This window comes from Miniopterus natalensis, chromosome 15 (assembly GCF_054644295.1).
Source record: "Miniopterus natalensis isolate mMinNat1 chromosome 15, mMinNat1.hap1, whole genome shotgun sequence".
NCBI lineage: Eukaryota > Metazoa > Chordata > Mammalia > Chiroptera > Miniopteridae > Miniopterus > Miniopterus natalensis.
The window spans coordinates 32,702,490-32,727,354 of record NC_142095.1 but is presented as its reverse complement, the minus strand read 5'-3'; the positions used below and the strand labels follow the sequence as shown (position 1 = coordinate 32,727,354).

Below are 24,865 nucleotides of genomic sequence, written 5' to 3'. Positions count from 1 at the left end.
CGCTTAAAGTACGTAGGCTCGTCGCAGTTGCCTGTTAGCGAGCAAGGGTGGGCCCGGCGCTTGCCCGAGGCTTTGGCAGCCTCGGGATTCGGCGCTGGGCCGTCGCGGATGGGGGCGGTCTCCTGCGCGTCTGAGGAGCGGTCTGCACGCCCCGACCCCTCCAGCCGCGATGCCTTCCTCGGCCGCGCGGGGGCGTGGGTAGAGCCACGCAGGCCTCCACCTCCGCGAACTCCGCGGTGCCTGCGAAAGAGGCAACCACGTTTTTAAAGTAAAAGGCACTTACTGCACAAATCGGATTGCAAGGATTCCCTTAAACAGAAAATAAAATTGTTTGTGCAGGCAATTCCACTACCTGAACAAACCAGATATGAACATTTTTGGTATATCCTTCTTGTTCTCAGCCACAATTTTTACATAGTTTCAATGAAATAGTTGTATTTTGTGTTTTCCTTCCATTTATCATGTGCTATGTTGCCTTAGTGTTCATAATTAGCATTTAAAAGACTGCATGGTATTGCCGTAAATGGCTATACCTTTGCTTAGCCATTCCCGACTGTGGAGATTTAGTTGTCTTTGTTTGTTTTTTAATAGATAATGCTACAAAGAGTACCTTTGTGCTTAAAGTGATTTTTCTTTTTCAGTGATTTTCTTAATGAATTTAGGTCAATTTTTTATTTTTTACAACTCTATTACTTGGTCATACCACCCTAAATGCGCCCAATCTTGTCATTAATTTACAGATTTCCTTCTGAAGGGACTTGTGTCAGTTTGCAGTATCACCGGCTATTTAGGAACCTATCAATTTCCCCTCACCGGTATTATCGTTAAAAAACCATAATATTTTGTTCATTTGATACATGTAAGGTGGAACATCAATGCTGTGCTGTTGAAAGGCATTTTTAAAATGACTTGCGTTTAATGTGGTTTATCGGTTCTGCCCAACTTATTGCTGGCAGAGGCCGTGAGCCACGCCCGGAGCAGCTGAGGGAGTGTGTGGGCGACGCCGGCCCAAGCTCTCCCCAACCCCCAGTGGCCGCTATTGCGGTGGGTTGAGAGCTCTTAGCGCCTGCGCACTCCACTTCCCCCGTCGGAGTTGACGCGACAGTTTTCAGGGGGGTGGGAGCAGAGCCAAAGCGCAGGAGTGACGTGACGTCGCGCACGCGCACCACAATGCCAGCGGATTCCCGGGTGCCGAGGGACGGGTGTGGGCTGGCGGCGCAGGCGCACAGGCGTCCGGGAGGATCTGGGCGCCTGCGCAGCCGTCTCTTCCTTAGACGGCAGCCATGGCCGGACAAGAGGATCCGGTGCAGCGGGAAATTCACCAGGACTGGGCGAACCGAGAGTACATTGAAGTCATCACCAGCAGCATCAAGAAAATCGCGGACTTTCTCAACTCGTTCGGTCAGCGGGCGAGCAGCGGGAGGCGGGGTGGAGGGAGGAGGCCTCGGAGGCAGTTTAGCCGGGGCGCTGATGAGCTTCGAATTTGCTCTCTCCGGGAGACCTCGACTCTTGCTGCTTTTCTCTTCCTCCTTCAGGCCCCACCTTCCTCCTTGCTCCCTGACTCTCGGGCTCCACTGGGCAGTCCCTGTAGGGTTATCCTGCTGCACGCTGAGCTCATCGGCCTTATTGCCTTCACTCCGGACCCATTAACAAGTCCTTCTTCAGACACGTCAGGCACCCCATCCACTCTCTGCGTCTTCTCTTCAGTAGTCTCCCTGCTTCCTTTGCGCTCCGCTTCCCTTCCAGTTCCCACATAACACTTAGGGCACCTTCCAGAATGTAGCCGTGGCCGTGTCGCTGCCCTGTGTAAAGACCCCTGACGGTTCCCCATCTCCTTCAGGATCGAGTTGAAACCCTTCAGCGCCATGCCTTTTACTCGCCCCGTCAGCCTTCTCTTTCCCATCCCTTCCTGTCTTCCGTGTTTGCTGTGCTGAGAGTAGTAGGAGATGAGGTCAGAGGTAAGGTTCAGATCGCGTAAAGCCATGGCAGTCTTCTCTGTATTGTTACTATCTAGCTGGCAGTAGGTATTCTGTCTCCTTCTAGCAAAATCTTTCCTAGGCATGGCCTGCACATGACAATGTTTGTCCTGCATCCTTCTGGACAGCAAACCCGTAACAGAGACTCCCATCCCTTGTTCTTCAAGTGTTTAAGAGAACCGAGCCCTGGGTAGACTTAGTAATCACAAGGTGTAGGGATGACATCTAGTGATCTTTTCAAACTCGTGTGCTTCTGTTTCACTAACTCAGCAACATTAAACAATTAAGATTAAGTAGGGGAAACGATCTATAAAAAAAGACTTTAAAATGTATTATTTTCTAGCGAGAGGACTGATGAGTTCTAAGCACAGAACATGAATTTTGTCAGAAAGTATCAGCAAAAGAAATTAGTTCTCAGTGCAGGACTCTCTCAGGCACTGTGAAGGACACAGAATAAGAACCATTTCCTGAGTCAAAAGAATTTTTATATTGAAGATGAAACAATAACCTAAGAACAAAGCAGAACATTGTTTTGTATTAATATATTTACATACAAGGTGTATAGGACTATAAGCTTGATGGATGTGTCTTGATATAGTAGATTTCCTCACTTACCAGGGACTGGGGGTGAAGGTAATATTATTGAGAGAATAGTATAACTATATATGTCAATAAGTGCATATTCACACACATAACTTGCTATTAGAGGTTGCAGTAGAAAATGGTATCAAATCCTAGATCTCAAGTATCCTGAAATTTCTTGAAGACTAAATGAAGGAACATGGTTTAGTGAAAGATAAGTGGGTTTGGAGACAGGACACAGAAGTTCAGAGAGGCTAGACTAATTGATTTTAACAAACTGAAAATATTTGAGAAATACATAGCTAGTCTGAGTTTTCTCAGGGACATTTTTTTAAAAACGTGCAAAGTCTTTCAATGTTAGTTCTTATAACTGGGTTCTTCTGCTTTCCTAATGATTATGGGGTTCTTCCCAGCATTCTTTACTCATAACATTTCCTCAAAAGAAGGACCAAATAAGAGAAACCAAAATATTGCATGCTAGGGTAAAGATGGAATGATGACAAGATCATAGCTTTGACTTAGTCTGGAAAGGCAGTGGAAAATAGTTGGAAAAGCCACTGACATTGGAGAGTTTTGACTTTAAAAAGTAGAATTAAACCCTAGCCGGTTTGGCTCAGTGGTTAGAGCGTCAGCCTGAGGACTGAAGGCTCTCAGGTTCGATTCTGGCCAAGGGCATGTACCTCGGTTGCAGTCTTTATCCTGGCCCCAGTCCAGGCTCATGGAGGCAACCAATTGATGTGTCTCTCTTACATCGATGTTGCTCCTTCTCTCTCTCCCTTCCACTCTCTCTGAAAAAGAAATAGAAAAAAATATCCTTAGGTGAGGATTTAAAAAAAAAAAGAATTAAAAAACTTCATTCATCCACTAGGTGTTAATATCTCATATGTACACACATAATATCCAAGCAAAGTATTAAGAATGTCAGTTCAATCAGTCATCTGAAATTAGTCAAACCAGGACTATTTTTCAAAATGTAAAAGTAATCTAGCATCTCAGTCCCCCAAATTGGGATTTGGTAATGCATTATCTTCATTTTTGAGCACTGAATTATGTTAATAAACTTTTTGTTGTTGTTATCCTCACTTGAGGATATTTTTTCCTCAGGATGCTTTTTCAGAGAGTGTGTAAGGGAGGGAAACAGGAGGAGAGAGAAAGAGTGAAACATCCATGGGAGAGAGACACATCTACTGGTTGCCTCCCACACTCCCCCAGAGGGGGCGGGGGACAAGCCCACAACCTTTCAGTGTGTGCGCGCGCGCGCGGAAGCTCTAACCATAGAGCCACACAGTCCAGGACTATATTAATAAACTTTAATTCACATTTATCTTTGACATAAGTCTTCTTGACATCATAGCCACTAAATTTATATATAGAGGGTGAGTCTTGCAACTGACTGAAAATTGAAGAGTTTGAGCTTAGTATTTGCAGAGGAGAAATGTGTTTTTTCTTGTTTTATTAGCAAAGAAATACCTGCTCTGAGATTTTTAAAAATATTTAGTCATTTTGTGATTAGATAGAGAATAAAGACTTTTCTTTTTATTCAAGATTTCCAACAAGTCTTAGGCTGAGGAAATACACACACAGGATTCCAATCTCTTAAGTGCCAGAAGAAACGGCTTCCCTTAGCTTAGGCTGTTATTCTCCCATAAATAATGACAGTGGCCTGATGTTTGGAGTAATTACTAGGTGTTTTTTGAAAATTTTAGAAAGTGAATTTAGTCCTTTGAAGAAAAGAATGTTAATTACAAGTAAGAACAGAATCATGAAGCAAGATTAAAAGTTAAAGCAGTCTGACTTATCAGGTATAAAGCTGGTAAAGACTGGCAGTATCGTGATACAAGACTTTAGACAAAGACCAACAGGCTGAGAAACTGGATAAATCATAAGAATATGTTTGAGTATATTGTCTTGGCATTGGATGACTCTGGATGAGTGTGTGTGGGATGTATTTTTCCATTCTAAGCCCTTAGCATAACTTCTTAGTTCTGATGTATACCTGTGGGGCTTGTATTGAGTTTATGATAATATGATTTGGTGGTGCGGAGATTTAATAGGTGTTTACTTTGAGGAGGCATCTGGAGCTCTTTGAAAATGGCAGCAGTCCTACAATCTTCACCCTGTCCACAGAGAGTCTGTGTTGGCCATGTGCTTTGGAAAGGGAACTGTTTTTCCAAGATAGGCAATGACTTTCTGAACAGATTTTACTCTGTGATTCCAGCTGGTGAGAGCAGAGTTACAGTTGCTTTATAGTTTTCTCTCTCAGCATTGGAGGATCACCTGAACCTGAGAACACACACATCATAAAGCAGTGGTAATATCCTAATGCTAGGCCTATTTTGTACTTGGAATTGAATTTTCTAAAAATAGATTGTCATAGATGATAAAAATATGTTTTTATTGATATTTTTTTCTTTTAGAGAGAGGAAGGGAGAGGGAGAGAGAGAAACATCGTTTGGCTGCCTCCTGCACGCCCCGCTACTGGGGATCAAGCCCACAACCTGGGCATGTGCCCTGACCGGGAATCAAACCAATGACCCCTTGGTGCATGGGTCCATGCTCAACCATGGAGCCACACCAGCCGGGAAGATGATAGTTTTTTATTTTTTGTTTCTCGAGCTAATATGTGCAGAGAAGTGTAACAAAAAATAGAGAATGTGACTTTTAAAATCTCAGTTTTTATACTTTGCCAACAGATATATCATGCCTGTTGTGACCCAGCTATGTGTCAGATGCTATGGAAAGGAAAAATTAAGAATAAATGGACATGGTAGCCACTCCTAAGAAATTTAGAATTTTGTTGGAGAAATAAGACTTACCTGCAAAAACAGCCCTGGCCAAGTAGCTCAGTTGGTTAGTGCATTGTCCCCAAATGCCAGGGATGTGGGTTCGATCAACGGTCAATTTATAAGTTTTAAATTGTGTGCTGTTCTGAGCAGTGTGATGAAATCTCTTGCTGTTCCATTCTGTTCTGCCCAGGACATGAATCATCTCCTTTTGTCCAGCCTGTCTATGTGTTCTATATACTAACCGCCTGTTAGTCACTTAGTAGCGAGCTGGGTTACCAGATCCTGCCCTAGTGTCACAGTCCTTGTATTCAAGTAACCCTTATTTTACTTAATAATGGTCCCAAAGCACTAGAGTAGTGATGGTGGTCAAGCACTAGTAGTAGTAGTATGCCAAAGAGAAGCCATAAAAGTGCTCGTTACATATGGTCAGTTGCCTACCCCTACATCACAGTGCCTACGTTATTCACCTCATTCATCTCATCCCATAGGCATTGTATCTTCTCACAGCATCACAAGAAGGATGAGTACAATAAGATATTTTGAGAGAGAGATACTATATTCACATAACTTATTGTTATAATTGTTCTATTATATTATTAGTTCCTGTTAATCTCTTGCATGCCTAATTTCTAAATTAAACTTGGGATGCACTCCCCATGGTTAAGGGGAGACTACTGTATGCACCATCGGGCACCCTGATGAGGACAGCTGGCATTCATTTAAAGTCTGGTGATAATGTACACATAAATAAATGCACTCTGGTTTCAGATTTGTTCAGCTGCTGAATGCTTTCCCTATGTTTTGTTTGAACCAGTATGTATTTAATGGGATCTGAAATATAACTGAAGTTTCTGGAGTTCAACGTTTTATATTTTTCAACAGTGCTTATTCATGTAGGCCAATAGCATCATGTTGCTCTTAGATTCTGATTCATTACCAGATTGACAGAGCTAGAACAGAACAGCCATCCAGGAAGGAACCCCTCCCTCTTACTACCCCACTTCTTCGGATATTTTTGGCTCTTTTTTGTGGGAAATGACAGGTTGCCAGTGATAACATTCATGCTGTTACTGAATAGCATACATGACGTGCCTTTGCTCTTCAGAAAACCACACTGAAAGACATTGGTTCTATTGGGCAGTTGGGGCAGCGTATCCAGTAAAAGGAGGGCACTGAGGTGCTTCTGCTCAAGCTAGACCTGGTAATTGGAAGAAGCAGCATTAGCAGATAAAAGGACAAGATTGAAAAGAATGAAGAGCCCTGGCCAGTGTGGCTCAGTTGGAGTGTCATCCCGTACACCAAAAGGTAGAGGGTTCGATCCCCTGTCGGGGCGCATATTGATGTTTCTCTCTTTCTCCCTCTGTATAAAATGAATTTTTAAAAATTATTTTAAAAATTAAAAAAAGAAGAATGAAGAATGTCCAGAATAGGTAAATCCATACTCTAGAATGCATCCCGACCGGGGATTAAACCCACAACCTAGGTATGTGCCCTAATCAGGAATCAAACCCAGCCAACTGAGCCACCTGGCCAGGGCACTAATAGAGGTTTCTTTTAGAGATTACGAAAGTGTTCTAAAATTAGATTATGGTGATGACTGCACAATTCTGTAAATATTCTAAAAACCATTGAATTTTGCATTTTAAGGCAGTGAGACTTAAGGTATATAAATTATATATCAATAAACCTTTTTTTTTTTTTTAATCCTCACCAGAGGATATTTTTCCCATTGCTTTTTCAGAGAGAGTTGAAGGGAGAGAGAGAGAAGAGAAACATTGATGTGAGAGAGACACATTGATTGACTGCTTCCCACATGCACCCCTACCAGGGCTGGGGATTGAGCCTGCAACCGAGGTATGTGCCCTTGGCCAGAATTGAACCTGGGACCCTTCAGTCCATGGGCCGACGCTCTAACCACTGAGCAAAACCAGCCAGGGTGAATAAAGCTGTATTTAAAAAAGAATAATAAAGAGTAGCAGTGAAGATGGATGAGTGGGAAAGGATCTAATATGAAACAAAAAGAAAAAAAATGAACTAGAAAGTGTAATGGTTGGGCTGTAAGCAAATTTTAAGGAATGTGGGGAGTGAATTATGGCCTCAGAGGTTCAGAGGGATGGTAGCAGTGTGTGCCGGGACAGTGTGATGGGGGAGAGTTCCATGTTGGGCAGTGGGGGAACTGGGTTTTGAACTCAGTCACTGTCCTGTCAGTGACTCATGATGGATACTCCACTTATCTAGGCCTTGGTTTCCCCACTTGTAGAAATAGTGGAGCCCTGACCTGATAGCTCAGTTGGTTAGAGTGTTGTCCCAATATGCCAAAGTTGCTGGTTTGATCCCCCATCAGGGCACATACAATAATCGACCAGTGAATGCGTAAATAAATGAAACAAGTCAGTGTTTCTCTTTCCCCTCCTCTCCCTCTAAATTCAATAAATAAATAAAATTTTTTAAAAAATTATTCATTACATTTAAAAAAAGTTAGTGACTCATACTAGAGTCAATCTTTTGTTCCACTAGTATACCAGAATCTGTCTTTTTTTTTCCTTCAATAAGTATCTATGTTCCAGGCAAGACCCTAAAGTTACAAAGATTAGTAAGGCAATATCTGCTCTGGCTTGTTTGGCTCAGTGGTTAGAGCATTGGCCCACAGACCAAAGGGCTGAGGGTTTGATTCCCGGTCAAGGGCACATACCTGGGTTGCAGGTTCGATCCCTGGCTCTGGTCTAGGCGCGTGCAGGAGGCAACCAATCAATGTGCCTTTCTCATCAATGTTTCTCTCTCTCTCTTTCTCTTGCCTCCTCTCCCCCTCCTCCCTCCCTTCCCCTCTCTCTCTAAAAAATCAATGGAAAAAAATATCCTCAGGTGAGAATTTTAAAAAAAAGAGGAAATATCTGCTTTTGATTAATTCATTCTACCAGGGAAACAGACATGTAAATAAATAATAAATTACAAGAAGTTAAATATCACTTGGGTTTTTTGCATGAATATATACTCGTCATTAAATATTCTTCCAACTGGTAATTTTTAATGGCGTTTTAATAGTCTCTCATAGATATGTCATACTTTACCAAAGCATTCCTAAGTAATAGTGATGAACATTCTTGTTTGTTAAATCTTTATATAAAGCTAGAAATGATCACTGAAGACCAACTACATAAGTAACTTACAAATTAGAAATTCAACCATAAATGTTTAGGTAAATAACAGAAGAGGGAGAATTATATCCATCTGGCAAAGACCTCTCAGAGTTCAATTTGAACTGAGCCTTGAAGGAGAATGTTTAAATGAGTAAGATTTGGATATGATGAAATGAAAATTGAGGCAAGATCAGGGTATAGGAAGATTTGTCTCAAAATGGGGGCTGAAGTCCTTTTGCATAACAGCAAGAAAGGGAAGAGATGAAAAGGAATGTCGTGAGTTAAGTGTTAAATCATTGAGTGGGAGTACATCTCAGAGAGTGGATATTTTAGACTTAAACAGTGAAGATTATTGAGAGATGACTGAACAACAGTGTTGGAGGAAGTAGTAGGAAATGATTAGCACGTCTAGAAACCTTTTTCTCCTGTGTGTTGAGAATAGTTGTGGAAAGAGTAGTCAAGTAGTTTCTGTTAGAGAAGTTTGCAGAAGAAACGGTATTTTAGGGAAAATCTAAGTTTCGTTTTGGGTGAGGTGGTGAAAGAAGATTGGAAAAGGTAGAATAGGAATGTTGTAGATGGAATGTGGGCTTCTCAAGATATTTGATGTTCATGTTTTCTCTGATTGTGAAAAGCACAGATATTGAAACATTAAGAACCCTCCTAGAGCAACAAGTGATGTGGCTTCCATTAGCTTAGAGACACTGACACCTTCCTGTTTCCTCATAGTCTCTGCTGCTTTCTTGGCTTCTGCTTTTTCTCCCTATTGAGATTATTTTTTCCCTCTTGTCCTTTTTCCTTTCTTGAAACTCTTAGTTTGCCTAATAGCAAATGGTCATCTGTACAGCCTTGGTTTCCTATTGCTCCCATAACAAATTACCACAAATGTATCGGCTTAAACCACATAAATTTATTATTTTACAGCTGTGTAGATCAAAAGTCTAATACTGGCTCACTGGGCTGAAATCATGATGTTGGTAGGGTGCCTTCCTTTCTGGAGGCTCTAGGAGAGGATTTGATTTCTTGCTTATTGGGTTGTTGGCAGACTGGCTGCCAGCCGAGAGCCATTCCCAGCTTCTAAAGATCACTTGCATCCCTTGGCTCATGGCCCCTTCCTCCATCTTCAAACCAGCAATGAATGAATGGCAAGTTGAGTCCCTCTCCCACTTCAAATATCTTCTGTCTTTCCTCTACCTCTCTCATCTACATTTATAGGCTTGTGATTAGATTGAGCTTATCTAGACAATCCAGGATCTCAAGGTTCTTAACCTTAATCATACCTACAAATTCTCCTGTGTCATACAGGATACATATTCACAGGTTCCAGGGATTAGGATGTGGACATCTTTGGGGGCCATATTCTCTGCCTACCACATTTAGTAGAAAGTTAAACAGATCCACTCTAAGCAGTTGTGATCCTAAATACTTCTCACCTTGTCTTCTCCACTCCCCTGCTTTGCCCACCCTCTCCCATTTATACTCTACATGATATGATATATCACTCCTCTTCTTCAGCTTAAATGGTGTGTGTGTGTGTGTTTATGTCTGGAATGACATTAATCCTGAACATCAGTCTCCTTTTCCCAGATATGTCTTGTCGTTCAAGACTCGCAACACTAAATGAGAAATTGACAGCCCTTGAACGGAGAATAGAGTACATTGAAGCACGGGTGAGTATGATGGCTCAGATGCTTCCTCATGAGGCTAGGCAGTGCTGTGCAAGGGAAAATGCACATTTCTACTTCTTGCTAAAACAAACCTGGAAGCAGAAATAAGCTTAGAGAAGTTAAGTACCTTGCCTAGATTTAAACCAGGTTTCTGAGACTCCAAAGCTGTCTTCTTTTCTACCACTCTCTACTATATAAGATCTAAAATAAGATTTTTTTAGACCTTCTAATCCTTCTGAATTTATCTAATTGTCTGTTTTCCTTCTACAGGTGACAAAAGGTGAGACCCTCACCTAGAACTGTACCAGGCTGCTGCTGGGAAGTTGCTTTACAGAACACAGGCCTACGTGGGAAAGGACCCAGCAGCCTTCGACTCCTTCATCTCTCCTTAAAGAGCAACAGGGCTTATTCTTGTTTTCCTTTCTTCAAAAATGTGGCCTTTGGGCTTTGCCATGTTCATCTGGCAGTGTGATATGGCATGTGGGAAGAAGTCCAGGGGAACTCTTGAAAACATTAGGCATTTTACCTTTTCAGTAATATTTTGTAGAACTACTTGTCAATGTATTTGAGGCTCCCAGAGCCAAAAGCCTGGAACTCTTTGTTAAGGTCCTCCCCACCCCTCCCTCCCTCCCTCCCTCCCTCCCTCTCTCTCTCTCTCTCTCTCTCTCTCAGACTTTCCTTACAGCTCTCATTGCCTCTGCATTGATTCCTGGTCTCCTCCCTACATTTATTGGGAGGTAGCAGACAGTCCTGGCTGAGACACTGATGCCCTGGCACGGTGGCTGCTAGAGAATGTTGTTGCTAACCCACCAGTTTTTTGTCCTTCTGGGGAGGTCAAGACCAGGCCCCCACTTGGCTTAAAGGGACATTTTCAGATTTTTCTTTCTGTCACTTGGGGTGTCTGCCTTTGATATTCCCCTAATAAACTCAACTTTATCTGACTGCTGTGATTGTGGTGGGGAGAGGAGCTAGAGATGGGACTCCTCTATTCCACAGAAATCTGATGTGTGGAATTATTATTTTAACATAAAACTTTCAGGTGTAGCTGCTTGATCAAAACCTAGGTGGCTTATCAGCCCAAGCCCCGTATTTGGACTTTGAGCTGAATAATTTATCCTGGGAACCATTTGGTCATTCAGCAGACATTTGCCAAGTGCTTACTTTGTAGGTATGTTATGCTCCAATAAAAGATACAGCGTTGAATCAGGCGTGATGCTTACAATCTATTGTAATACAAGCGTTCACAATTTAACCACAATCCAGGGTTTTAAAACCAGATTTTATAAGGTATAAGCCAAATGTCTACTTTTTAAGCAAATAGGTTAAACAAGAGTCTAAAACTTTTCATTCTAGAATCCAAAGTTTGCTATAAACTTGTGCCAGCCCTCTTCAAATGCTTATGCAGTCACATAGAAGTCATTTAGTACTGCCCTTTTCCTTTTCTCAGCCCTCTCATTGTACCCTGCTAACACTATAGCTCTGTGCGTATGAAGTGTTCTCCAGTTTAGTATCTGCATCCTACGATACATACATGGGCGCTTTTTCTTGTAGTGCACAGGGTGGGTAATCAGTCAATACCAATTGAACTGACTTATAGGCCCAGCCGGCGTGGCCCAGCAGTTGAGCATTGACCGATGATCCAGGAGCTCGAGGTTCGATCTAGGTCAGGGCACATGCTCGTGTTGCAGGCTTGATCCCCAACAGGGGGCGTGCAGGATGCAGCCGATCAGTCACTCTCTCATTGATGTTTCTCGCTCTCTTTCCTCCCTTCCACTCTCTGACATCAATAAAAACATTTTTTTTAAAAAAAAAGGAATTTTACAATGGAGACAGAACTGGCATCATTTGCTTTGGTAAGTGCTGTTTCTTGAACATCTTGTTTGAGCTCGTCTGTAGAGTATTTTTAAGTCTCTTGAGTTCATTACTCATAGTTTCTACCCTATCCAGGATAAAGAATTAAATACTTCTAAAGTTCAAGTTTTAGGTTATCTGGTGCTCTGTAGTCAATTTAACAGATATTTATTGAGTTCCTACTATATGCAAGGACTATAATGTGAGATAATAATAGGGGCAAAAGTGATAATAATCTAAAAGCCAGAAAAGCTCTTCAATGAGATTACATGTGGAAATGCTTGATAAATTTTTTATGGTCCTGTAGATATTAATCGGTCAGTTTGTTAATGTCGAAGTAGTATTTCTAAAAAAGTTAGTGTCCTGAATAATACCTGTTGCTAATGGTAACCTGCTGCTTGTAAAGAAAGCAGCTGGTGACATTTGATATGGGAGACAAGTGAAGCTGTCCTCCTCTAGTAGTAGTAACTCTTTCGTTTTACCTGGCACTTAAAGGTGTCAGTGCTTTTCTGTGTTCTCCCCCCATTTATAAAATGAGGCCCTAGCTCGATCAAGGATATATAGTAATATTGTCTATAATTTATTGAGTGTTACCATGTGCTAGATGTGCTAAGTGCTTTATATACTTTATTTTATTTAAGCTTCAAGCCCTAAGAAGTAGGCATTCTTATCTCCACATAATAGGTTTTTGGTGTGTTTTTTTATTGGAGGTTTTTTTTTTTAAATTTTTTATTGATTTTAGAGAGAGAAGAAAGGAGAGGGAGCAAGAGCTAGAAATATCCATGATGAGAGAGAGTCATTGATCAGTTGCCTCGTACACACCCCCACTGGGGATCGAGCTCACAACCCGGGCATGTGCCCCAACCAGGAATCAAACCTCGATCTCCTGGATCATAGGTTGATACTCAATCATTGAGCCATGCTGGCTGGGCTCCACATAATGGGTTTAAAACAAGTTTAGAGAGGCTGAAACTTGTCCAAAGTCACACAATATAAGTGAAGTTGCTGAGATTTGAACCTATACCTACCTGACTCAGACTGCTCTAACCATTCTACTTCTGAAGGTGGTATAACCAGATCTAAAACTTACTTTCTCATCTAGTCCAGAACTGTGTCACTATACTCACATTAGATACTCTTAAGGCTATTACACACCTATGTTTGTCTTATATGCCTTCTCACCATCCTTTTGTAAAGAAGGCTTCATGGGTTTTTCTTTCTGTGCCTGGCCAACACTGTTTTCATTCATGTCTATATTGTCTAGTTTCACTTTTCCCAGCTTCCTTTCTCTGAAGGTTTAATAATATGTTGTCTTTTCTGGAAGTCATGGCTAAGGAATTTAATCAACTCCAGTACTTCCTCTAATTATCTCTGGGTTAGAGATGCATCTGGAGCCAAAAGAAGCTGTTAATATCCTCTTCTGAAAGACCTTATTTGATCAGGCTCCAGAAACTGGGATTTTTGCCTCAAGTCATACACATCTTTGCTCACAGGTCATTGCAGTCTATAAATAGTGTTATGCTAAACCATTTATTTCATTCCCAATGTGTCACTTCTTCAACTTAAGCAGTTAAGAGTTCTGATTATAGGCATACCTCATTTTGTTGCACATCACAAATGTTGCAATTTTTTTATAAATTGAAAACAAGACTTCCCACCAGCAAAAAGATTGTGACTCACTTTATTGTGATACTGGGGTTGGTCTGGAACCAAAATGGCAGTATCTCTGGGGTATTCCTGTATTAACATTTCCCCTCACTGAGAACAATGGTTAATATTTTACATTTTAACCCATGTTTACTAAGTCATTCTTTTTTTTTAACAACAAAGATGTTGACAGGATAGTTGTTTTGATTTGAACTATTAAGGAGAATGGGTTTCAGAGACATTAAATATACCCAGGTTCTATGAGTCCAAATTGTTTTCATTCATCTCACCATAATGAAAAGTTGGGCAGATTTCTTTTTCTCCTTCATACATTAGACATTGTAGGGAAGTTACCCACATTATGCTTCTCTTTCTTTCCTCATGAAATCCTAATGATTTCTGAAGAAGGAAAATTATGAAGGACTTTTCCTGTTTTCTAATTTGAGTGGGAAATGAACTAAATATGAAAAATCTCTGCTCTCCATAAGATCCTTCAAAGGAATTTCTTCTTTCCTGTACACTTGGAATTGTTTTCTACCTTGTAATTTGGTTTAATTAACATATTTATTGAAAAAACTAGAGAGTAAGGGGTTTGAACCATTGAGCTATTTGGCATAAATAGATTACAAGTCTCTTAATGATAAAGCAATTTTTAAAAAAATAGATATATTTTTATTGATTTCAGAGAGAGGAAGGGGGGGGGGAGAGAAACATCAGTAATGAGAGTCATTGATTGGCTGCCTCCTGCACGCCCCCTGCTGAGGATCAAGCCCCAAACCTGGGCATGTGCGCTGACCTAGAATGGAACCTTGATCTCCTGGATCATAGGTGGATGCTCAACCACTGAGCCACGCCAGCTGGGCATAAAGCAGTTTTCAGTCTGTTTTTAAAACTAAGCTTGAACTGGATTTCAGAAGCAGGCAAATTAGGGAACTGATTTTTTTGGCATTAGAAATGTACCAAATTCTGCCATCTTGCTCGTTTTAGATTCATTTAGTTCACTTAAAGTTCAAAGTCACTCACTAATTTGAACTTTCCACCTTTATTTCATAAAGCTAAAGCCATGTTCGTAAACATTGTTACTGTAGGCCACACTAAATGGATAGAAAGCCTATTATTTATCTCTAGGCTCCTTCCCAGCATTTGTATTGTTTCATACTGTTTGCCTGCAAAAAAAAAAAGCAACACATTTGCCCCCACTTGCCTCGCCCTGTGGAGAATGTGAGTTAGGGAACTTTGGCAGTTTGCAGACATTTGGTGCCATTAGTAACTGCAAAAATAAAGCTGCTTTCTGAAGGTAGTGTGGGTGTCAAGTAGATTATACAACAAGAAAATCAGGTTGGATTAAGACTCTCAAGTTTGTTTTCTGGTGAAAAGCTAGCCTGTACAAAGGTTGTCTGAAGGTTAGGATTAGCTCACAAAACTTAAAGGTGAGAAAGAATTTTAGAGAGAATCTAGCCCACTCCTGCCTTTTGAAAAATGAAGAAGCACGCGCAGACACGTTGTGTGACATGCCCATCCAGTTACCTGACAGCCAGGCCAACAATAACACCCAGGTCTCATTACTGAGTCAGTGCAGAGCCAGAGCCATTTGTGGTCTCCCAAGTTGGTTTTCTGTTTTCTGTGCCATGCTGGTCCTTTATTAGCCTCTCCCTGGATCTTATTGACAACTCGAGAGAGTAAAAGGGCAATTGTCACATGTAGCTAAGTGGTGTCCACTGGCATTAACATCTGCATGTGCAAAAAACAGGCAGGGTTTCATTTTGCACCTTTGGGCTTGATACTACCAACTGTGAGGTTGGTATTGTGCCTTTCTGGTATTAAGGAAGGCTCTGCATTCCCTAACCATAACGTTCTTTTAAAAATTTTTGTGTGTGCCCTGGCTGGTGTGGCTCAGTTGGTTGAGGGTCGTCCTGTGCACCAGGAGGTTGCTGGTTGGACTCCTGGGGGCACATGCCTGGGTTTGGGGCTCTGTCCCTGGTAGGGGTGTGCAAGAGGCACCAGATCAATGTTGCACTCTCTCATGTTTCTCTCCCTTTCTCTAAAAGTAAACTATTCTTAAAAAAATATTTTTTTGTAAAACAACTTTCAGACTTGTAGAAAAGTTGCAATAGTACAAAAAATTTCTATGTATCATAAAACATTTTTGAACTGAGATTTACTTTTATTCTTAAATTTTAACTCATTCAATGTGACAGTCCCAGTGTGACTTACTTAGTAAGAGTAAAATGGAAAGTAAGTGCATTATAAGGTGAAATCCATTTTGTTGATATAATTTTTTTTTAAGTAAGATGTTTCAATTTAATAATAAGTAATTCAGCCCAGCCCGGCGTGGCTCAGTGGTTAAGCATCGACCTAGGATCCAGGCGATCAGGGTTCGATTCCCGGTCAGGGCACATGCCCGGGTTGCGGGCTGCAGTCGATCAATGACTCTCTCATCATTGATGTTTCTATATCTCTCTCTCCCTCTCTCTTCCTCTCTCTGAAAGCAATAAAGATATATTTAAAAAAAAAAAAAAAAGTAATTCAGTTTGGCTTTGACAAGCCTTTTACCTAAGAAATTCATTAGCATTTAAAAAATTTTTTATTGAGTTTAGGAAGGGAGGGAGAGAGACATTGATTTGTTGTTTCACTTATTTATGCATTCATTGGTTGCTGCTTGTATGTGCTCTGTCTGGGGGTAGAACCCACAACCTTGGTTTATGGGGACAGTGCTCTAACCAACTGAGCACCCTGCCAGGGCCTGTTAATTAGCATTAAATACATTGTATGTCAGCATTAAATGCATTGTATGTCAGTCCTGGCGGGGTAGTTCACCTTTACCTTCCTCACTTCTAAGCTCCAAGGACCCTTCCTTTACCTCTATAACTTGTTTCCTAAACCCATTTCTTCCATGAATTACTTCTACTTCTGTGATTGTCCGAGTAAATGTTCTGTTGTAGTTTGAGTTTTGGCTTTGAATTCTTTCCTAGCCAGAACTCAAGTACTGGGGTTGCCTAACCCAGGTGGAGCTGACCCCTCCTGTGTTACACCTGTGCTGTTCCACTGCCCCCATCAGGTGTGAATTTCAGAGGGCACACACTGCAGTGTGAAAAGTGGTTCCCTTTACAGTTTCCTTTAACCTTTTCAAAAAACCTTTCTGATTATGTTCAGGAGAAAGTTGGTTTGACAACACTTGGCACCTAACACTTAGCTAATCCCTTTAAACCAACAGTGGGGTCAGAGCTTTTAACAAACAATACGTACAATTTAATTGTTCTTAGGTTTTCTTTTAGTTCCACTGTACTCTTCTATAGCAAGGAATGATGAGTTTCTATTGGTGGTACTGATTCAAAATTTCTTCTCAAACTTGTTTAATTGCTTGAATATGCATAGAATACATTTGAAAGGAAATACAAAAAACGTGATACTTGCTGCCTCCAGGAACTTTTTCTGGATGGCTGGGGCAACTGGGATAAGAGGGAAAATTTTAACCGTATTATACTCTTCTGCATGAAATTTTAATTTTGTGACCCCAAATGGAGACAAACTTGGTTAATGAGAAAACGATAACGCAGATGGTAGGGAGAATGTGGCAAAAACCATGATGATCCCAAGAGAATGAATAAAACTACGCAAACTAACAGGAGGAAAAAACAAACTTCTAGGGGAAACGGGCATGGGGTGACCGAGCGCCGCGCATCGCCTCAGCGAGATGAGGCCTCTGTGGCTAGGGGATCCTTCCGCGCATGCGCGCGGGCTCACCCCGGCCATTTCTGCGACTGGACGCCATCCCCCCTGAGAGCCAGCGAAAGTGCGCGCCCGCCCGCCAGAGCACGCGCACGCGCACGCGCGCCTCTCCCCGCCCCGCCCCGCGCCGTCCGCGAATCCCGAGGCGCCGAGGCCGGGTTGTCTAGGCTCCGAGAGGTAAAGCCCCGGAAGGCGGGGGAGCTGCAGGAGGCCGGGGCGGGCGCAGAGGAGAACCGCCCCGAAGGGTAGCGCCGGGAAGAGGCCAGTCGTGAGGAGGCGGACGCCGCGGAGGAGATGGAGGCCGGGAAGCCGCGGCCGGTGCTGCGCTCGGTGAACTCGCGGGAGCCGTCCCAGGTCATCTTCTGCAACCGCAGCCCGCGCGTCGTGCTTCCTGTGTGGCTCAACTTCGACGGCGAACCGCAGCCCTACCCCACGCTGCCGCCGGGCACGGGCCGCCGCATCCACAGCTACCGAGGTAGGGTCGCCCTTTGTCCCGCTGCTAGAGCGCCTGCCCGCCGGTGCCGAGCTGTGCCCAGCGCCTCAGGCCTGATAGCAGCAGCGACGGTGGCACGAACTCAGCGAATCCCCCCCACCATCCGGGGCGGCAGGTGCTGCTGTCACTATTCCCAGTTACTCACGAGGACCTGAGGCCCCAGAGAGGTGGTGACGGATCCGAGTTGACGCTGCTACTAAGTGGCAGAGCATTCTTCTTTATAAAACTGGTTAATCTGCATTTGATAGTGGCTTTCCCCCCATCCGCTTTCACGTATAGTTACCCTAAAAGCAGTGCTCCATCCCTAATGCTCATTCGTTCAGTCCGTGAATGGAAGAATCTCATTCTCTGATGTCCCCAGTGGGCCAGGTCCGCGTAGGCGCCCTGCCTGCATGGAGAACACAATCCGGTGGGGTGTCAGACGACTGCACAAACAGGAGAACAAGCGAGGGTCAAAATTGCTGGGATAGGAACGGAGCGCAGCGGGTTGCAGGAGCTTAGAACCGGCCTCTTCTCAGCGAAGGGGTGGTGGTGGTGGTGGTGGTTTGTGTACACGTGTGGCTTCGACTAGAGAGAGCTTCCCAGAGAAGAAAGGGAGTCCTGCAGGAGGCGTGGGAGCTGACCAACCCGACAGGAGTTCTAGGCCGAGGGAGCCGCATAGGCTAAAGGAGAGCAGGGTATGGAATTGTGGGAAAGGAGACCCTAAAGGTGATTTTACCCCTAGGGAAATGGGGGGCCTTCGAAGGTTTTCCAGCAGGGACAGGACATTGTCAGATTTACATTCTGAAAAACTCACTCAGGTTGCAAAGTGGTTTGAAGGGGAAGACTGCTGTTGAGGAACCAGTTAGGAAGCTGTTGTAATAACCTAAAGAGGAGACAACTAGGTCTTTATGCCTAAGGAGGTAGTAATCTCCCCATGACTTTCAAGAAAAAGTAGTCCTAGGCTAGCTTAATTTTCACAACTATAGGAAAAAGACTCAGATACAGAGAACAAACTTATGACTGCCAGAAGGGAGGAGAGTTGGGGGGCTGGGTGAAAAAGGTGAAGGGATTAAGAAGTACAAATTGGCAATTACAAAATAGTGACAGGGATGTAAAGTACAGCATAGGGAGTATAGTCAATAATATTGTAATAGCTATGTATTGTGCCAGGTGACTGGTATGGCTTGGTTGGAGAGCAGCCCTGTGCACTGGTCCAGGTTTGATTCCCAGTCAGAGCGTATATCCAGGTTTTGGGTTCGATCCCCGGTGAGGACTGGTGTGGGAGGCAACTGATCAGTGTTTCTCACGTTAATGTTTCTCTCTCTCTTCCTCTCCCTTCCTCTCGCTCTAAAAAAAAATCAACAAAAACATATCCTTGAGTAGGGATAATATGTATATTAATATATATTAATATATATTGTATATATTACTTACTATGTGAATATACTTAATGTCACTGAATTATACACTTAAAATGGTTTAAATGGTCAATATATGTTATGTATATTTTACACAACAAAAAAATTATTTACCAGTTTACATTTCTTAAATTTTCCCATCAAATCTTCAAGTAAGCTTATTCCCCAGAAACACATGCTATATTTATTCTGAGACACACATCCTCCCTCCTTAAACAGAATTAATCCTGAGGGATTAATTCTCTCTCTCTCTCTTGCATGTGAATATTTGTTTCTTAAATTCAGGTATAATTTACATAGAGTATAATGTACAGATCTTAGTCTTTGATGTGTTTTGACAAATGCAGCCACACCTAAATGAAGTTATAGATTGGAATATTTCTATCACCTCAGAGAGTACCCTCCTGCCCCTTCCACTCAGTTCCCTCCCTCCCAGAGGCAACCACTCTTCTGATTTTTTACGTCATAGATTAGTTTCATCTATTCCTACAAAATGTACCCTTTCTGTCTGGCTTCTTTATTTCAACATGATGTTTTTGCATCTTGTTTTTGAGAAACACAGATTTGAGGAGTCAGTGACCTCCTCTCTTCTTTTAGTTTTCGGTGTTGGTGTGATTTGCAATTCGTGTACTTTGCTTTTCCTCCGTGGTAGAAGATAGAGGTAGGATTTGGAACCTCAAGTACATGCTCTTCTGTTTACTGGCCCTGTTGCCTTGAGCAAGTCACTTGGCTTTTTCAGACCTATTTTCTCATCTGTAAATCTATGGTGAATATTGAGTAAGCTAATATTATTGGAAGGCCTTTGTATGATGTACAAGCAGAATGGCTAGTCTTTCATTGTCAGTCCAGGGAATTGAAGGAAATGGGTGTGTGCCTACTTCACAGCCTCTGCTTGTATTAACAGGTCACCTTTGGCTCTTCCGAGATGCTGGGACATATGATGGGCTTCTGGTTAACCAAACTGAACTATTTGTGCCATCTCTCAATGTTGATGGACAGCCTATTTTTGCCAACATCACACTACCAGGTACTGATGTTCCACCTTACTTTTTTTTTCCATCTTATTTTTAAAAAGATAAGGCTATTGTAATAAGTAGAGGAAAGACCACTTGCAGAAGCCAAGCCCTTACTGATTTTTGCCTGATACTCGGCAAGGTATTCAACCTTTTTGTGCACTATTCTCCACCACAAATAAAATGGAAGTAATGTATTTGTAGGCTCTGTATTGAGCAAAGGTGTTGTGGTGTTTCAAAAACTCTTTGGGCCCTGGCTGGTGTGGCTCAGTTGGTTGGGCATCATCGGGTGCACCGAAACATTGCCAGTTGGATTCCTAGTAGGGGGCGTGCAGGAGGCAGCCAATCGATGTTTCTCTCTCTCCCCCTCTCCCTTCCTCTCTCTCTCAAAAAATAAAATAAAAATCTCTTTGGGCTTGGCAGAGGTGGGCTAAATTAAAATATCTGATTGTAGAATTATGAACGCATTTTCCTTCCCTGGCGTTAGAGCAGAATTATGCTCTGGAGTCTCAGAAGAATAAGGTATAGAGAATTAGATATCATGGCTTGTTTATATGACTTTTACTATTGTATCTTTTAATGTTATTTAACCCAGTCAAGCTCACAATGCCAGTTGGGTTTTAAAAAAAAATCACTGAATTGAACATTAGCATCACAATGATTATTATATTGAACCCTAAAAAAACGATGTTCTTGTGGGGTTAAAAAAAACCCACACTAAATATTTGTCCCTTTGCCCCTTTATAAGGTTCAAGCTAATATGTGTATATAGATCCTGTTTTAAGGAAGTGGGTATACGAAAATGATCATTGATCAATTAAATGGAGAAATTTTGCCTCATGGGGTACCCTTGAGGGGTAAGTTTCCCAGTGAGTAAAATCAGATTTCAGTTTTCCCCAAATCCAATTGTACAGTGTTTTGGTTATCTGTTGCTGTGTGACAACTACCCCAAAACTAACAACAGCCATCTGATTTGTTCATAATTCTGCAATCTGGGCTGAGCTCAGCTAGGTGGTTATTCAATTCATTGGTGGTCATTGGTATAGCTGCCTTCTCCTGGCAGGTTGGTTGAGGGCTACGCTTCTCTCCCGTGTAGTCTCAGTGCCTATCCCTCTTCGTGTGGCCTCTCCTGCAGGGTAACGCAGGGCTTCTGAGAAGGTAAAAGTGGAAGTTGCTTAAGGCTTACACCCAACATTGCTACATTGTCACTTTACTCACATTCAGTTATTAAAGCACATCACAGGCTGAGCCCACTTTCAAGGGGAAGTTACTGCACAAGGTTATGAATACCATGAAATATCAATTGGGGCCATCATGTTACATTCTGCCACAACGCATGTACTTTTTTTTTTTTTTTTTTGCCCAAAGTGAGGTCCACCTGTAGTAAATGTAATTGCCATAGTTGAAAAAACTTCTTGCTCATTCCTTGTCTCAAGGCCTGCCTGAGTTTGGTGCTAAAGATTTGATTTTCTGCCGTTACAGTGTATACCCTAAAAGAGCGATGCCTTCAGGTTGTCCGAAGCCTCGTCAAGCCTGAGAATTACAGGAGACTGGACATTGTGAGATCACTGTACGAAGATCTGGAAGACCACCCGAATGTGAAGAAAGACCTGGAACGGCTGACACAGGAGCATATTGAAAATCAACAGATGGAAGAAGAGACTGAAGATTTTAATTGAAGTTTGCACTCCTGAGCCTCAGCTTTTGATGGACCTGACTATTCTTAATCTAGATATAGGACTGGTCACTTATTCTTGGTGTCAAGGTGTCTCAATACTGGAGTAAAAAATGCTCCATTGCTTAAAAGAAAGTTAACTGACTTCTCTAGGTATGTGATGTTTAGGGGCAAATATCACAAAATGTAATGCCTGCGCTCTCTGGAAGTGTTTTTCAAGGGAAAGTAGTTGCATTTTTGCCTCTTAGTAAGTCAGGAAAGTTTCTGTGTAAGAACCTTCATGTAATTCAGTGAAAACTCCAGCATATTCTTTGCTTGTGAGAAAGCAGCAGCATCTGCTTTTAATTGCAGTATTGTGGTTGGTGTCTGCCTCCCGCTTTGAAAAGACTGTGATGTCCTTGAGGCAGGGACAGATCTATCTGCTCTTTGAGACCCTAGTGCCTCTCACATTATGAGCCTTCATCAGTGTTTGTTGAATGAACAAACCAATGGATACTTTGGTAGAAAGTGTTTGGAAGGTTTGCCCTTTTTTGCAAGGGGAAAAATGGGGGACCTTAAAATGTGTACAATAAATAAATGTTTTGAAGGGAATCATTTTTATAGAAAGCACTTTTTATAATTTTCTAAATTTTGTGCTTTTCTCTGTTCACTATTGTTACAGTGCTGCTTTATTTCTGTTTCTAAACCAGGATTAGCTTTTTACAGTTACTGTGATAACTTTTTTGAAACTTGACATCTGCACAGAAGATAGGAGAAAATAGTGGTCCTTTTGTTTAACTCTGGTATTAAGGAGATACTACCGTACTGTAGATAGGTTTCTGCCACGTGTGGTTATTTCTGGCTTTTTTTTTGTAAGTTCATGACATTTCTGTTTGGTTCAGCATTTTTCATCAGGCAGGATCTAGATACACTTTGCACCTAGCTGGAGGAGAGCCCGAAGCTCTCTAAGCTCTGGGAAGTTACTGCTCACACACAGTGGAATCAGAGAGTAGCCTGAAATGTTTTATAGTTTTATAAATGTACAAATACTTTCTTATAGGCCAGACTTAAATTCATTCAGTACTTCTATCAGGCTTCCTTTTGTGTAACAGTTTTTAAAAAGTTCAATAGAGAAATTTTTGGAGAAGACAAAAAAGCAAAAGGAAGGAAAAGATCACTGTAGATATAGTACTTAAACACAATCACTAACTTAACATTTTGAATTTTCAACCCTGTTTAGGGCAGTTTTGGATTGGTTTGTTTTTACATAGTTGAGATTATACTGTATATACAGTTTTTATTCTTTCTCATTTAACTTTATAACTTAAATATCTTTTCATGGTATCTTTATAAGCTCTTCATAGACAGTAGTACAATCTATCTTTTGTAAATAATGTTGGGCTATTTCTTGGCGTCTTTAGTTCCTATGCTAACTTCTCAGCACAATCCCTGTGCTCTGCAGAGTGAAGTGAATGAAACGAACACCCCACAGTCGTCTCACTATCCTTTAAGCTTCACCCAGTCTGTTCCCCTCTTCCAACATTCAGCAAAGTAGTCATTTCTTTTTTAAGTATGTTGTAATACTCATTCAGTGATACACCTCTAAATGTCTAATTTTTTGTGTAGGGAAGGGGAAATGCTGGTACTGAAGGTAGCAATGTGAGATCCAGAGTCGGCTACAGTGGGGATTTAAGGAAGTCTGCTGGCACTGGGTTAGTTCAGTGTTGGTTTTATTTTATTTTTAACCTGTCTTTGTGTCAAAATGAGATTTCATGCTTCTCTTGTTAAAACATGCAATTTGAGTATTGTGTGTTTTGGTATTGTCCAAGTAAGATTGAAAACCTGTAGCATGAATAATGTATGTTTTTCATTTGAAGTCTTATGAATGTATTAAATGTATTAAGAGACTGTGCTGTTTTCTGTTTTGAGTTTTAAAAAGCTATTCTTTAATACATTAAATGGTGCTGAGTAAAGGAAATAGAGAGGGTGTGTCGTGGTGTTATTTTAACCAGGCTCCACTCTCTGGGAGAGTTGTAAAAGCCATGTTTATTTAAAGGCTTAAGGTGGGAGGGGAGTAGCAGACACAAGCCACTAACTTCATTCTCAGTTCCTTCTCTTTCCAACACTGGATTTTTAAAAATTTTTTTCCCCCAACACTGGATTTTTAAAAAAACCATTGTTTCTTTTAACTTTATTTTTCTTGTAAATATATCACATACAAAAATTTAAGCACTACAGAAAAGTATTAAGAAAATTTTTTACATTGGAACAGTTTTTTGTTTTTTTCCCTTGAAAACAGAACCAGCCTTAACAGATACCTCACTGAAGAAGATACACAGCCCTGGCCAGGTAGTTCAGTTCATTAGCTACCATCGTCCTGATACACCAAGGTTGTGGGTTCCATCCCCAGTAAGGGACATACGAGAATCAACCAATGAATGAGTATTTGAGTAGAACAAGATGTTTCCTCCCTTTCCTGTCTGTCTAAAATCAATAAAAAAAAAAATAAAGATGATACACAGATGACAACTAAGCATGTGAAAAGATGCTTCACATTGTATGTCATCAGGGAAATGAAAATGAAAACAATGAGATACTACAAGGCACTTATTAGAAGGGCCAAAATCTGTAACACTGACAACACCAAATGCTGACAAGGATACAGAGCAACAGGAACTCTCATTCACTCCCTTGGGAATGCAAAATGCTTTATTCATAAATGCCAAAACTTGGAAGCAACTAAGATGTCCTTCAGTAGGTGAATAGAAAAATAAACTGTGGTACATCCAGACAATATATTTTTTTAAAAATTATTTTAGAGAGGAAGGAGGGGGGAGAGAGGGAGAGAGAGAGAAACATTGATTTGTTTTCCACTTATTTATGCATTCATTGGTTGATTCTTGAATGTGCCCTGACCAGGGATTGAATCCACC

At 41.6% G+C, this 24,865-nt stretch overlaps 2 protein-coding genes across 2 annotated transcripts; both read left to right on the top strand.

Annotated features, from left to right (window-relative positions):
• Nucleotides 1–1,245: 1,245 nt before the first annotated feature.
• Nucleotides 1,246–11,348, top strand: BRK1 (BRICK1 subunit of SCAR/WAVE actin nucleating complex). Its single transcript, XM_016209937.2, has 3 exons — nt 1,246–1,401; nt 10,066–10,148; nt 10,416–11,348. The coding sequence occupies exons 1-3, from the start codon at nt 1,284–1,286 to the stop codon at nt 10,440–10,442; spliced, it is 228 nt and encodes a 75-aa protein (XP_016065423.1). The 5' UTR covers nt 1,246–1,283; the 3' UTR covers nt 10,443–11,348.
• A 620-nt stretch (nt 11,349–11,968) lies between these two features.
• VHL (von Hippel-Lindau tumor suppressor) lies at nt 11,969–23,910 on the top strand. The gene is made up of 4 exons (XM_087825117.1): nt 11,969–11,998; nt 17,622–17,847; nt 20,170–20,292; nt 21,761–23,910. Exons 1-4 carry the CDS (start codon nt 11,969–11,971, stop codon nt 21,955–21,957), a joined length of 576 nt encoding a protein of 191 aa, XP_087681243.1. The 3' UTR covers nt 21,958–23,910.
• The last annotated feature ends 955 nt before the right edge of the window (nt 23,911–24,865 follow it).